Genomic DNA, 15,833 nt, shown 5'->3' on the forward strand with positions numbered 1-15,833 from the left:
TAGTCTAGTGGTTAGAGTGTAGAGGTGGCAGGTAGCCTAGTGGTTAGAGTGTAGAGGAGGCAGGTAGCCTAGTGGTTAGAGTGTAGAGGTGGCAGGTAGCCTAGTGGTTAGAGAGTAGAGGTGGCAGGTAGCCTAGTGGTTAGAGTGTAGAGGTGGCAGGTAGCCTAGTGGTTAGAGTGTAGAGGTGGCAGGTAGCCTAGTGGTTAGAGTGTAGAGGTGGCAGGTAGCCTAGTGGTTAGAGTGTAGAGGTGGCAGGTAGCCTAGTGGTTAGAGTGTAGAGGTGGCAGGTAGCCTAGTGGTTAGAGTGTAGAGGTGGCAGGTAGCCTAGTGGTTAGAGTGTAGAGGTGGCAGGTAGCCTAGTGGTTAGAGTATAGAGGTGGCAGGTAGCCTAGTGGTTAGAGTGTAGAGGTGGCAGGTAGCCTAGTGGTTAGAGTATAGAGGTGGCAGGTAGCCTAGTGGTTAGAGGAGGCAGGTAGCCTAGTGGTTAGAGTATAGAGGTGGCAGGTAGCCTAGTGGTTAGACTATAGAGGTGGCAGGTAGCCTAGTGGTTAGACTATAGAGGTGGCAGGTAGCCTAGTGGTTAGAGTATAGAGGTGGCAGGTAGCCTAGTGGTTAGACTATAGAGGTGGCAGGTAGCCTAGTGGTTAGAGGAGGCAGGTAGCCTAGTGGTTAGAGGAGGCAGGTAGTCTAGTGGTTAGAGGAGACAGGTAGCCTAGTGGTTAGAGGAGGCAGGTAGCCTAGTGGTTAGAGGAGGCAGGTAGCCTAGTGGTTAGAGGAGGCAGGTAGCCTAGTGGTTAGAGGAGGGAGGTAGCCTAGTGGTTAGAGGAGGCAGGTAGCCTAGTGGTTAGAGTATAGAGGAGGCAGGTAGTCTAGTGGTTAGAGGAGGCAGGTAGCCTAGTGGTTAGAGGAGGCAGGTAGCCTAGTGGTTAGAGCGTTTGGCCAGTAACTGAAAGGTTGCTAGATCGAATCCCGAGGGGACAGGGTAAAAATCTGTCATTCTGCCCCTGAACAGGCAGTTAACCCACTGTTCCTAGGCCGTCATTGAAAATAAGACTTTTTTCTTAACTGACTTGCCCTAGTTAAATAAAGCATTCTAAAGATAACTTAGCTGTAAAAGTAGTACCTGTACAAGAGCTGATGAAGATTGTACTGTTTTTGTTAATTACAAAATGCCAGTTTGATTTAAAGCTATGAAACTAAAGTGAAGTCATCCAAAATCCTATAAAAACCATGTACACATCAGTTATAATTACATGCAATAACTATATATTTCTGGTAAATTAATATTATTGAGAAAAAAAAATGTTTTTTTTAAATTGTAAAATAAAACAATATTTATAGATAAAAAATACATTTAAAAAATCATCAAATATATTGGAAGATGTACTAAAATATATGTCTAACTAATCCTTCTATCTGTGATATAGTGGATACAGTCTTCTTTATCAACGGCAGGAGCTAATTCTGTTCAGGCAGTTTAATAGACAACGACCGGTGTCCTTCAACCTTTAACTCACACATGCGCACCAGAGACATTCTCTTTCTCGGTGGACACAATGGCGGACGCAGAGTGAGTGATTTGTGCTCTGCCAGAATCTAAGTCCATCTACCGATTTAACAAATATCATAAGTCATTTGACATAAAATGGTGTACCTACTGTTTAACAAACATGTTGTTCGTATCAGTAGTGTTGAGAATATCGTTTTCTGCTCTACGATATTTGTGTTTATTTGGATGATTGGATGTGGGCAGAAAAAACACGTCCGGTTTGCGAATGCATCTGCACGTTTCACGCTAACGTTATTATGCATGGCTCTTTAGTGTTACGGATATATTGTCGATGGGTGTAGCGAATGTTTTCTGACTATTTTGCTGTTTGGTCGACCACAATACTACAAAATGCATTTGTCCCCGTCCGTTGTCTGATTTACGGTTAACTAGTTAACGTTACCAAGTCAGGTAACTATTACACTGCCATGTGGCTACCGTATTAAAAACGTTGCCGTTCCTCTGAATCTGGGTTGCAGAAAGAAGGTTCCGGCGGTCCCGGAGAGCCTTTTAAAAAGGCGGAAGGCCTTCGCCACTATGAAGGCCATGCGTATCAAGAAGATGCTTGCCGAAAAAAAAGTAAGTTTATTTTTATGTTAGTTAGTTAACTAGCAGGTTTCCACGTTGACGTTGTTATAGAATATGTAGTTGATGTACTGGCATTGGCCCACTGCTGGTTGTTGGGGAAAATAGCTTAACCTTATCTGGTGTTAAGTAAGGATGCCCCGTAAATTCAAACTTCTATTACAATGTGGTTAATGATGCTCAACTTTTTCCCCGTCTTATCGACTCTGGTGAAACCAGTCTGAAAAAAATAAGCCAATTTGTCTGAAATCACATTGAAAGAAACTACTGGCGATGGCCTAAATAAGCTCCCCCCCCCCCAGTCGTAATATTTAGCTGTCCACTAACAGATTAAACATTTGCATCAAGCATAAAACAATTTGTGAAGGTAACTCCACGTGTTACCCCCCCCCCCCCCCCCCCCCCCCCAGCTTTAGTGCTCTGGCTCATACTTGATGTTCTGTATCCCCAGACTCGCAAGGTGACCAGGCACCTGATCTACAAGAGGGCTGAGAAGTACCACAAGGAGTACCGGGAGATGTACCGTCGCGAGATCCGCATGGGGCGGACAGCCCGCAAGGTCGGGAACTTCTACGTCCCAGCGGAGCCCAAGCTGGCCTTCGTCATCAGGATCAGGGGGTAAGTTTATTTTTTTTGGGGGGGGGGGCTGAAAGTGTCTGCTAAATGACATTGTCAGAATGGCCTCTTATCTCAGTGGCTTGTTCACCATTTTCACTCAGGTGCTGGGTAAAAAGATGCATGTACTATTCAATCTACAGTGACATAGATGTTTTTTATTTTTGTATTTCCTGTCTTTGTAATGTCTCCACCTCTCAAACTCAACTCTGGGTCTCTAAGCCAGTTCCACTGGGCTATTTCTAAATCGGGTACTAATTTAGATCTAGTACACAAGGATATGCAATTAATTATCAGGTAGAACAGAAAACCAGACGGGCTCAAGATCTCGTAGGGTAATGGGTACCTCGTGTTTACACAAATGTGGTTAATGATGATCAACTTTTTTCCCCATCTTATCGACTCTGGTGAAAACGAGCCTGAAAAAAATAAGTCAATTTTGTCTGAAACCACATTGAGTGTAAACTAAAGCAGACTGAAAAATGGATTATTGCCACAGTTCTGAAAACACACGTGTAACTACCTTTCCCTGTCCCCCCCCCCCCCCCAGTATCAACGGCGTCAGCCCCAAGGTGCGCAAGGTCCTCCAGCTCATGCGTCTGCGTCAGATCTTCAACGGAGTCTTCGTCAAACTGAACAAGGCTTCCATCAACATGTTGAGGATCGCCGAGCCCTACATCGCTTGGGGGTAAGGCTGCCGTGACCATCTGCTTGAATGTGGACACTCCGTTCCAGGGGGTAACAAGTCCAGTGCCACTAATTTTAACAGACTGTTAACCCCCCCCCCCCCCTCTAATCAGGGACTGATTTAGACCTGGGACACATAGTAGGTGCATTTTAATTCATTTAATTTTAATTAAAATAGAACAGAACCAGCAACACTCTGGACCTCTGGGCTTGGATTTGAATCCCCCTTCCCTATCTTGTGGGTTCTGTTTCGTATATATCGATTTATTTGCCAGTGATTTAAGGTAAGACGGTACACTTTGAAACTGCTGTCGTTTTCCCGGAGGTTTTACCCAATGTGGTTAATGATGCTCAACTTTTTTTCCCCGTCTTATCGACTCTGGTGAAAACCAGCCTGAAAAAAAATTTGCCAATTTGTCTGAAACCACATTGAGATATTACTAATGGCACTCTCTAACGGCAGTAAACCAGTCACACACTTCTGTGGCATGCCCGGTATAAATGACCCCATTAATGTTTTGTTTTTCGTACAGGAATTTTTTGCTGGTTTGACGAGACTTCACTATGTGGTGGCAAATACATGTCATTAGTTTAACGCTTTTCAGTTGTTGTCTCAAAGCTCCCCGAAAAATAATCTATATATTTTGAATGAAGATGGGTAAAATGGCAACCATAAGCTAGGTGTTAAGTACATAATTGATCGTGTTTGTTGTCGTGTCTCCCAGGTACCCCAACCTGAAGTCAGTGCGCGAGCTGATCTACAAGCGTGGCCATGGCAGGATGACCAAGCAGCGCATCGCCCTCACGGACAACGCCCTGATCGAGAAGGCCCTGGGTATACTTTTTTTTCTCGCTTACTTCTGTACGGCTGTGTTTTTTTCCCCCCACGGGCAGTCCAATTCTGATCTTTGGCCCAGTTATTGGCGAAGAGCTCATCTGGTTGGTTAAAAGGTCAATCGGTGGACAACGATCTGAATTGGGCTGCCGGTCCTGTATGGGACTGGATGGATACCATCTACATCTCTATCTCTGAGAAGTGAACGGCAGTTTTAAATACTAAGCTAGGATGCCTCTTTACTCCCATCTTATAAACTTATACACAATGTGGTTAATGATGCTCAACTTTTTCCCCATCTTATCGACTCTGGTGAAACCAGTCTGAAAGAAATAAGCCAATTTGTCTGAAACCACATTGAAAAATCAACTGCATTTGGATAATGCTTAATTTAATGGACCTAGATATCCCATTTACTGTACACAGACTGTTAGAGGGGTAGTCTACACAGACCGTTGTCCCATTAGAGGGGTAGTCTACACAGACCGTTATCCATTAGAGGGGTAGTCTACACAGACCGTTATCCATTAGAGGGGTAGTCTACACAGACCGTTATCCATTAGAGGGGTAGTCTACACAGACCGTTATCCATTAGAGGGGTAGTCTACACAGACCGTTATCCATTAGAGGGGTAGTCTACACAGACCGTTGTCCATTGGAGGGGTAGTCTACAGACAGTTATCCATTAGAGGGGTAGTCTACAGACCGTTGTCCATTAGAGGGGTAGTCTACAGACAGTTATCCATTAGAGGGGTAGTCTACACAGACTGTTATCCATTAGAGGGGTAGTCTACAGACAGTTGTCCACTAGAGGGGTAGTCTACAGACAGTTATCCATTAGAGGGGTAGTCTACAGACCGTTATCCATTAGAGGGGTAGTCTACAGACCGTTGTCCATTAGAGGGGTAGTCTACAGACAGTTATCCATTAGAGGGGTAGTCTACACAGACTGTTATCCATTAGAGGGGTAGTCTACAGACCGTTGTCCATTAGAGGGGTAGTCTACACCGACCGTTATCCATTAGAGGGGTAGTCTACACAGACAGTTATCCATTAGAGGGGTAGTCTACAGACAGTTATCCATTAGAGGGGTAGTCTACAGACAGTTATCCATTAGAGGGGTAGTCTACAGACAGTTATCCATTAGAGGGGTAGTCTACACACAGTTATCCATTAGAGGGGTAGTCTACACAGACAGTTATCCATTAGAGGGGTAGTCTACAGACAGTTATCCATTAGAGGGGTAGTCTACACAGACAGTTGTCCATTAGAGGGGTAGTCTACACAGACAGTTGTCCATTAGAGGGGTAGTCTACACAGACAGTTATCCATTAGAGGGGTAGTCTACACAGACAGTTATCCATTAGAGGGGTAGTCTACACAGACAGTTATCCATTAGAGGGGTAGTCTACACAGACAGTTATCCATTAGAGGGGTAGTCTACACAGACCGTTATCCATTAGAGGGGTAGTCTACACAGACCGTTATCCATTAGAGGGGTAGTCTACACAGACAGTTATCCATTAGAGGGGTAGTCTACAGACAGTTATCCATTAGAGGGGTAGTCTACACAGACAGTTATCCATTAGAGGGGTAGTCTACAGACAGTTATCCATTAGAGGGGTAGTCTACACAGACAGTTATCCATTAGAGGGGTAGTCTACACAGACAGTTATCCATTAGAGGGGTAGTCTACACAGACAGTTATCCATTAGAGGGGTAGTCTACACAGACAGTTATCCATTAGAGGGGTAGTCTACACAGACCGTTATCCATTAGAGGGGTAGTCTACACAGACAGTTATCCATTAGAGGGGTAGTCTACAGACAGTTATCCATTAGAGGGGTAGTCTACAGACAGTTATCCATTAGAGGGGTAGTCTACAGACAGTTGTCCATTAGAGGGGTAGTCTACACAGACAGTTATCCATTAGAGGGGTAGTCTACAGACAGTTATCCATTAGAGGGGTAGTCTACAGACAGTTATCCATTAGAGGGGTAGTCTACACAGACAGTTATCCATTAGAGGGGTAGTCTACACAGACAGTTATCCATTAGAGGGGTAGTCTACACAGACAGTTATCCATTAGAGGGGTAGTCTACACAGACAGTTATCCATTAGAGGGGTAGTCTACACAGACAGTTATCCATTAGAGGGGTAGTCTACAGACAGTTATCCATTAGAGGGGTAGTCTACAGACAGTTATCCATTAGAGGGGTAGTCTACAGACAGTTATCCATTAGAGGGGTAGTCTACACAGACAGTTATCCATTAGAGGGGTAGTCTACAGACAGTTATCCATTAGAGGGGTAGTCTACACAGACCGTTATCCATTAGAGGGGTAGTCTACAGACAGTTATCCATTAGAGGGGTAGTCTACACAGACAGTTATCCATTAGAGGGGTAGTCTACAGACAGTTATCCATTAGAGGGGTAGTTTACAGACAGTTATCCATTAGAGGGGTAGTCTACAGACAGTTATCCATTAGAGGGGTAGTCTACACAGACAGTTATCCATTAGAGGGGTAGTCTACACAGACAGTTATCCATTAGAGGGGTAGTCTACACAGACAGTTATCCATTAGAGGGGTAGTCTACACAGACAGTTATCCATTAGAGGGGTAGTCTACAGACCGTTATCCATTAGAGGGGTAGTCTACAGACAGTTATCCATTAGAGGGGTAGTCTACAGACCGTTGTCCATTAGAGGGGTAGTCTACACAGACAGTTATCCATTAGAGGGGTAGTCTACACAGACCGTTATCCATTAGAGGGGTAGTCTACACAGACAGTTATCCATTAGAGGGGTAGTCTACAGACCGTTGTCCATTAGAGGGGTAGTCTACACAGACCGTTTTCCATTAGAGGGGTAGTCTACACAGACAGTTATCCATTAGAGGGGTAGTCTACACAGACCGTTATCCATTAGAGGGGTAGTCTACACAGACCGTTATCCATTAGAGGGGTAGTCTACACAGACAGTTATCCATTAGAGGGGTAGTCTACAGACAGTTATCCATTAGAGGGGTAGTCTACACAGACCGTTGTCCATTAGAGGGGTAGTCTACACAGACCGTTATCCATTAGAGGGGTAGTCTACAGACAGTTATCCATTAGAGGGGTAGTCTACACAGACCGTTGTCCATTAGAGGGGTAGTCTACACAGACCGTTATCCATTAGAGGGGTAGTCTACACAGACAGTTATCCATTAGAGGGGTAGTCTACAGACAGTTATCCATTAGAGGGGTAGTCTACAGATAGTTATCCATTAGAGGGGTAGTCTACACAGACAGTTATCCATTAGAGGGGTAGTCTACAGACAGTTATCCATTAGAGGGGTAGTCTACACAGACCGTTGTCCATTAGAGGGGTAGTCTACACAGACCGTTATCCATTAGAGGGGTAGTCTACAGACAGTTATCCATTAGAGGGGTAGTCTACAGACAGTTATCCATTAGAGGGGTAGTCTACAGACAGTTATCCATTAGAGGGGTAGTCTACACAGACAGTTATCCATTAGAGGGGTAGTCTACACAGACCGTTAGAGGGGTAATTTGAGTCTTTACATTTCTCCATCCCTCGGCTGTTTACTAAAACAGTGTCGGGGTGTAGGTTTAGTAGTTCGGGCTGCAGATTGCCTCGTTGAAGAATCGTGCCGTCTCTTCACTCTGGCGTTGTCCTCTTCCCTCCCTCAGGTAAATACGGCATCATCTGTGTGGAGGACCTGATCCACGAGATCTACACGGTCGGAAAGAACTTCAAGCCTGCCAACAACTTCCTGTGGCCATTCAAACTGTCCACGCCCCGCGGCGGCATGAACAAGAAGACGACTCACTTTGTGGAGGGAGGAGACGCTGGAAACAGGGAAGACCAGATCAACAGACTCGTCAGGAGGATGAACTAGAGAAGCGATGGTGAGGGGGGGCTCTCAACTCCCGTTCCTGGGGAGCTACCTGATTTCGGCTTATCAGCCAGTTAATTATTAAAATGATCTGGTGTTGGGACGCAACCCTGATGTCGGTAAGCGCAGGTCCTGAAGATGAGTAGGCGAGACAATTTCCACCTTACGTTTTATGGCATCGGCAAGATCTCGATTGGCTGAATTGGGTGTTTCCGTGTCGCTCCAGCATCAGGACAGTCTCAGGGGACTGTTTCTCAGCTCGGTCCAATTCAACCCCCCCCCCCTAAAAAAAAACATTTTTAAGTCATTATTTTCTACCTAAGTGTCCAGTTTCTAGTTTACACAATGTGGTTAATGATGCTCAACTTTTTTCCCCATCTTATCGACTCTGGTGAAACCAGTCTGAAAAAAAATAAGCCTATTTTGTCTGAAACCACAAAATGAACTACTGGCATTCTGAATATGAAGTGAAACGGTGTGCGTTTTACACCGTCGCACAACCGGGTAATTCTGGACCCGGTTGTAATTCTGGACCCGGTTGTAATTCCACCGAGATCCCATTTCCTATTTCGATGGGATTTCGAACGGCCAGGCTCAGTGGTGAAATCACACACATAAAAAAGTGAAATAAAAAAATCCATTGAATTTGTCAACCGCACATTATGTATTTATTGTAGAGCAGTTTGTCCTGTTATTTCCCAGCATCCCAGGCGGTGGGTGTCTCCTATGGGCTCCCTATTTGGCCCCCTCTCTATTTGGCCCTTTGGGGTGTTACCTTGGTTTCAGTCCCGCTAAAAGCAGCTGGTTTACGGCACACTAGTTTAAGCTGTTACCAAAGATGAATCAATATCCTAAAAGTGAAACTGGGATTATAATTATTTTTGTTATTGCGTGGCATCAAGGAAAAACCTTGACGAGATCTCTGACATCTTTTAGTATTTTTATGGGTGTAAATCTGACTACACAAACTATTGGAAAAGTTTATTTGTTGTAAAATCAAATAAAAAACATTTTGTTTTCTGTTATTCATGTTGTGAATTTCTTTCTTTCAGGTTTTTCCACGGGATTCTGAGCTCTTTACAATAAAAATTTATCAAAAGAAACGGCTTTGTCTCTGGTCTGAAGTCATTATTTAGTGGTTGTGCTGCTGCTGCCATCTAGTGTAGAATGTTGAAGCATCCAACTTTAAAAAAATAAATAAACTTGAATCCACACTGCTCTATGATTTTATCAATATTAATTCTGCAATTATATTCCAATGTGTAGATGGTCCTAGAATTCAAGTAAATGTTGATGCTGTACAATCAAACCACATTTCATATGTATTTTACATTTTTGGGTCATTTGAGTTTAATTTTAACATGAGGTGTGTTGACTGTAAAGTGTTGGGTTTCATGAGCAAAATAAATAAATCCCAGACATTTTTTCCAAGTGCACAAAAACCGTAATACTCAAATGTAGTGCACGCATTTGTTTACATTCCTGTGAGTGAGCATTTCTCCTTTGCCAATATAATCCATCCACCTGAAAGGTGTGGCATATCAAGAAGCCGATTTAAACGTTATCCTTACATAGGTGCACCTTGTGCTGGGGACAAAATGTCACTTTAAAATGTGTGGTTTTGTCCCACTAGAAGAGACCCACACGTGAACAATTATCCAAAACTAAGGCTTGAATGCAAAGTATATACCTAACTGAAAGGTAAAAATAAAACAAAGATATGGCCTCGGGTCATCGGCAGTGTCACAACACAATGACACCAGTGGGGATGACTGCTGTTTTAGGGGCTCCTAACTAATTGTGTGGTGTTTCACATTGTAACTTATTCTTACCATAATGTTGATGCTGTGGTCTCATGACTGAAAAAAGCTTCTGGACATCAGAACAGCGATTACTCTTAACTGGACAAAGGAATTTTTCTTTCTTTAACGAGTCGGACGGGAAGGATGTAATGCTGCCCCCAGACCAGGCCCAAATCCCCATTATTCACATGGAAGGAAATACAGGGGGTGGAGATCAGGGTGCCTTGTGAGAGTTAGTATAACCTGCCTCTACCATCTGTTCTATTAGCCAATGTGCAATCACTGACTGTTCTACCAACGGGACATTAAAAAACGAATATCTTATTTTTTATTTTATTTTCTTATTAACAAATATCAACAAAGAGGAACAGGCACGTGTAAACAAGCAAACAAACTATTTACATTGCCAGGAATCCTAAACAAATAATAATACAGAAAGTTATTGCCTTTCTGTTTTTCATTTTTAGTTAAAGTAGTGCCATATTGTTTCAACTCAAAGTGAAAACAGGTTTTGAATTAGACAATTTGCAAATATGAACTGTACCTCGTATTGTTAGCAGTCGAATTAAATATTCTACCTCTTTATGTCAGAATTTCTGAAATAAATCATTACAGCAAAACCATTAAATAGTACAACCGGTCCAATTTTTTTTTTTGTTGTAACAAAATTCTGTCAATCCAAAAAAGTATACTATAAAAACAGGCAAAACATCTCCACCCCATATTACTTTGGCCAATGGAAATTTAGACAATTTTATTTATTTTCCCCTCAATGTCTCTAAATACAATACAGTTACTTGACTTGTTATCGGTAGCATAAGTATTCACGACAATGAATTGAATGTGGTTGACCTCTACCAATAGTATAATCCATCTCCCTGTATTATCTGCTTCATGACTCAGTATGTGACCCTTAAAGTTGCCTTTTAAAATAGCGACACCTGCTGACCCATTAGTACCAAATGAAAACCAAATATCATTCCCCCAATTGACACTTCCAAAACGCAGTATCTGTGGAACAGGCATGAGTTTCTTGAATTAAATGAAAAGTCGGCACTCTTACCCTTACAATACAAAATAAAAAATTTATTTTTCAAAATATTACGGATTCCCCTGGCATTAATGGGAAAAACAGAAATGGGACATTTACTATCACAGTGACTAGATGAAGAATAGTAAACTTGAATCACAAAAATAAAAGTTCTTACTAGTTGCAAATAAAAACAGTCTTTTCCACCACACGAGTGGTTGACCTAAATTATATTTTTATACAGTTACAAATAACATTGTACCATAGATTGGTATAAACAAATAGTCATCAAGCTAACATTGTGTCAGTGCGAATTTCCCTGACAGAAAAAAAAATATATATATAAAAAGTTTGGCTCACACAAACAATGCTCTTTCCTCAAAAAAATATAAAGTTTTATCAGATGCAAATAAAACTCAGTCCTGCACAACTCACTTGATAAATCCAGCAGTCAACAAACTAGGCCTCGACGTGAATTTCCCTTCCATTAACAAAAAGCCTTAGCTCCCGCAAAGTTTGCACTTTTCCCTTCCTTCCTTCCCTCTCAATCATCGGCCACAGACGATTCCGAGCTTCTTTGTCAAATGCTGTCAGATCCTCCTTGAACCTCAGGTTGTTCTTCTTTAAATAGTAATTTTTCTTTGCACTTTTCCATGTCATATTCCTCGCTGTCCTGGAGATGAATCTGGTCGTGGTGGCTGGTTGTTTCCCCATCTCTCAGCCAACCTACGCGGTGCACTACATCCAGAGAACCTGCAACAACACTTCGCTCCTCCTATTGCCCTGCAAATGTTCTTCACTCTTGCTTTGATGTTCTCGTCAGATTTTTCTGCTATTCCAAAAATTCGAAGATTCCGACTATATCGGTCATTCTCGTTGACCTTTGATTCCATTTGAGTGAGTTTCTTCTCCTGCTTTGCAACCTGAATGTTCAATGTTGCGTTCTGCTGCTTCAGAGTTTTTACTTCCTCAGCATTGAAATCAATCTATTTCTTCAGGTTAAAGATACTGATAGTGTTATTTTACACCAAATTCATGATGTCATCTGCGTTCTCTTTGATTTTAGCCGTGAGGATGCGGACGATGTTGTGCTGTAGCTGGCTCATTGATGGTTCACTTCTCAGCTTCTTTGGAAGTTGCTCCTTGGTTGGGGTATTCGGGTATGAATCGCATTCACCCCCCTTTTTTACACTGCAAGCATATGAGTGAGTTTCAACAATGCCTCTTTTCTCCTTGGAAGTTTCAACATCCATAATCTCAGCAACAGTTTGGTCATGTCCTGATTACATGCTACGAGCTATGAAGACGTTAGCAGGATAACTTAACTACACACGCTGAAACTTTAAGATAGCTAGCTTGTTCGTTGGAAATCGTCAAATATATTTCAATGGTTTAATTAATTACAAGAAAATTCAAAATATCTACATTGAATGGTTACATATCCATTTTTTTGTGAAAAGAATAATAATTCAGCTGCAGTCTAAAACTATAAACTTTGTGAGAAAACCCTGAAATTGTAACTCAGCAAGAAATGTTACACCCTCTCATGTCGGCATCTTGAGCGCCCCCCTAAAACCTATATCTTATGTTTCACAGAGTCGTGGCTAAACGACAATGATAATATTATACAGTTGGTTTTCCGTGTATCGGCAGGACAGAACAGCTACGTCTGCTTAGACGAGGGGTGTGGGGGTGTCTAAGGTAGTCAAGGTTTTTGCTCGCCCGAGGTAGAGTACCTCATGATAAGCTGTAGACCACACTATCTACCTAGAGAGTTTTCATCTATATTATTCGTAGCCGTCTATTTATCACCACAGACCGATGCTGGAACTAAGACCGCACTCAACCAGCTGTGTAAGGCCATAAGCAAACAAGACAATTCTCACCCAGAAGCGGAGCTCATTGTGGCCCGGGACTTAAATGCAGGGAAACTTAAATCCGTTTGACCTCATTTCTACCAGAATGTCACGGGCAACAAGAGGGGAAAAAACTAGACCATCTTTAATCCAAACACAGACGCGTACAAAACAAAAATCTGACCATAATATTATCCTCCTGATTCTTGCTTACAAGCAAAAAACTAAAGCAGGAAGTGCCAGTGACTCGCTCAGTACGGAAGTGGTCAGATGACGCGGATGCTATGCCACAGGACTGTTTTGCTAGCACAGACTGGAATATGTACCAGGATTCATCTGATGGCATTGAAGGATAACCCACCTCAGTCACCGGCTTTATCAATAAGTGCATCGATGACGTCCCCACAGTGACCGTACGTACACATCCCAACCAGAAGCCATGGATTACAGGCAACATCCGCACCGAGCTAAAGGCTAGAGCTGCCACTAACAAGGAGCGGGACACTAATCCGGATGCTTATAAGAAATCCTGCTATTCCCTCAGACGAACCATCAAATAGGCTAAGCGTCAATACAGGACTAAGATTGAATCCTACTACACCGGCACTGACGCTCGTCGGATGTGGCAGGGCTTGCAAACTATTACGGACTACAAAGGGAAACCCAGCCTCGAGCTGGCCAGTGACGAGAGCCTACCAGATGCTTCAAAGCAAGCAACACTGAAGCATGCATGAGCGCACTAGCTGTTCCGTACGACAGTGTGATCACGCTCTCTGTAGTCGATGGGAACAAGACCTTTAATTAAACAAGTCAACATTCACAAAGCCGCAGGGCCACACGGATTACTAGGACGTGTACTCAAAGCATGCGAGGACCAACTGGCAAGTGTCTTCACTGAAATGTTCAACGTCTCCCTGATCGAGTCTGTAATACCTACATGTTTCAAGCAGACCACCATAGTCCCTGTGCTCAAGAAAATGGCTCACATCAACACCATCATCCCAGAAAACCTAGACCCCCAAGGAGCAAGGAGGCTTACAAACCTGACTCTGTTACACCAGCTCTGTCACTAGCAATGGGCCAAAATGCACCCAACTCATTGTGGGAAGCTTGTGGAAGGCTACCCAAAACGTTTGACCCAAGTTAAACAATTTAAAGGCAATGCTACCAAATATTAATTGAGTGTATGTAAACTTCTGACCCACTGGGATTGTGTTGAAAGAAATAAAAGCTGAAATAAATCATTCTCTCTACTATTATTCTGAAATTTCACATCTTTAAAATTAAGTGGTGATCCTAACTGACCTAAGACAGGGAATTTTTACTCTGATTAAATGTCAGGAATTGTGAAAAACTGAGTTTAAATGTATTTGGTGTATGTGAACTTCCGACTTCAACTGGGTGTATGATAGTTGAATTCCTTTGTCTCCCCCCCTTTTAATTGTGTAACAAGCCGTAATATCGGGGTAGTCCACTAGGGACTTTTCATTGTGTAACAAGACGTAATATCGGGGTAGTCCACTAGGGACTTTTATTTGTGTAACAAGCCATTATATCGGGGTAGTCCACTAGGGACTTTTCATTGTATCATGTTAATACTCACTGTATAATCTATCCTGTGTGTGTTTTTTGTATTTCCGTGTGATTATTTCATTAGTTAGTAAATAAATAATTAAGCCAATTTGTGTATCGCTGATTCATTACGGAGACTAGGGTTCGTGCAGATTTATAGGATATTACGACGTTCAGAATGTGACTGAAATAGGAGCAAAATGATCGATGGATGACGGATAGTTTATCGAGATATTCTGATATTTTTTTGTTAATTCGGGAAACGGTAACTCGTTAAATAAACTTTTCCCGTGGTGCCCCAGATTACTACTCAATTAATTGTTACACAATTAATTGAGTAATAATTGAACGTGGTATGTAAGTATTCGATGAATAGCCGTCATCGCATTAATAATAGCAACGTCACAACAAAATCTACCCACAATACTCTATAATGACAAAGCAAAAACAGGTTTAGACATTTTGGCAAATGTATAAAACTGAAATATCCCTTTACTCGATTACAGCTCGAGTCTTCTTGGGTATGACGCTATAAGCTTGGCACACCTGTATTTGGGTAATTTCTCCCATTGTTCTCTGCAGATCCTCTCATCCCAGTTTGCGCTGTTCTGTGAAGGGAGTAGTACACAGCGTTGTACGAGATATTCAGTTTCTTGGCAATTTCTCACATGGAATAGCCTTCGTTTCTCAGAACAAGAGTAGACTTGTAGCTAACACAACGTGCCATTGGAACACAGGAGTGATGGTTGCTGATAATGGGCCTCTGTACGCCTATGTAGATATTCCATTAAAAAATCAGCCATTTCCAGCTACAATAATCATTTACAGCATTAACAATGTCTACACTGTATTTCTGATTAAATTTGATGTCATTTTAATTGACAAAATGTTTTGCTTTTTTTGCAAAAATGTGTGCAGAGTGTATTGAAGTGTCGTAGTCAGAGTGTAGTTGTCTGATGAAATGTGTGTTCTAACTGCCCCCACAACCCAAAGTTAAAGTGTCGTAGTCAGAGTGTAGTTGTCTGATGAAATGTGTGTTCTAACTGCCCCACAACCCAAAGTTAAAGTGTCGTAGTCAGAGTGTAGTTGTCTGATGAAATGTGTGTTCTAACTGCCCCACAACCCAAAGTTAAAGTGTCGTAGTCAGAGTGTAGTTGTCTGATGAAATGTGTGTTCTAACTGCCCCACAACCCAAAGTTAAAGTGTCGTAGTCAGAGTGTAGTTGTCTGATGAAATGTGTGTTCTAACTGCCCCACAACCCAAAGTTAAAGTGTCGTAGTCAGAGTGTAGTTGTCTGATGAAATGTGTGTTCTAACTGCCCCACAACCCAAAGTTAAAAGTGTCGTAGTCAGAGTGTAGTTGTCTGATGAAATGTGTGTTCTAACTGCCCCACAACCCAA

At 42.4% G+C, this 15,833-nt stretch overlaps 1 protein-coding gene and 5 non-coding genes across 6 annotated transcripts; all 6 read left to right on the plus strand.

The window, feature by feature from the left end:
• Positions 1 to 1,537: 1,537 nt before the first annotated feature.
• LOC110536525 (large ribosomal subunit protein uL30) lies at positions 1,538 to 9,276 on the plus strand. Its single transcript, XM_036934672.2, has 7 exons — positions 1,538 to 1,570; positions 2,029 to 2,128; positions 2,586 to 2,752; positions 3,300 to 3,437; positions 4,162 to 4,271; positions 7,968 to 8,186; positions 9,226 to 9,276. The coding sequence occupies exons 1-6, from the start codon at positions 1,557 to 1,559 to the stop codon at positions 8,174 to 8,176; spliced, it is 738 nt and encodes a 245-aa protein (XP_036790567.1). The 5' UTR covers positions 1,538 to 1,556; the 3' UTR covers positions 8,177 to 8,186; positions 9,226 to 9,276.
• Positions 2,298 to 2,390, plus strand: LOC149979460 (small nucleolar SNORD12/SNORD106). The gene has a single exon (XR_016484755.1). It is a non-coding gene; the product is annotated as a small nucleolar SNORD12/SNORD106 (small nucleolar RNA).
• On the plus strand, positions 3,110 to 3,205 carry LOC118937477 (small nucleolar SNORD12/SNORD106). Its single transcript, XR_005034816.2, has one exon. It is a non-coding gene; the product is annotated as a small nucleolar SNORD12/SNORD106 (small nucleolar RNA).
• LOC118937478 (small nucleolar SNORD12/SNORD106) lies at positions 3,771 to 3,867 on the plus strand. The gene has a single exon (XR_005034817.2). It is a non-coding gene; the product is annotated as a small nucleolar SNORD12/SNORD106 (small nucleolar RNA).
• LOC118937479 (small nucleolar SNORD12/SNORD106) lies at positions 4,538 to 4,630 on the plus strand. Its single transcript, XR_005034818.1, has one exon. It is a non-coding gene; the product is annotated as a small nucleolar SNORD12/SNORD106 (small nucleolar RNA).
• LOC118937480 (small nucleolar SNORD12/SNORD106) lies at positions 8,518 to 8,613 on the plus strand. The gene has a single exon (XR_005034819.1). It is a non-coding gene; the product is annotated as a small nucleolar SNORD12/SNORD106 (small nucleolar RNA).
• Positions 9,277 to 15,833: the final 6,557 nt, after the last annotated feature.

Source organism: Oncorhynchus mykiss, chromosome 11 (genome assembly GCF_057628025.1).
Source record: "Oncorhynchus mykiss isolate SJ-2025 chromosome 11, ASM5762802v1, whole genome shotgun sequence".
NCBI classification, from domain to species: Eukaryota; Metazoa; Chordata; class Actinopteri; order Salmoniformes; family Salmonidae; genus Oncorhynchus; species Oncorhynchus mykiss.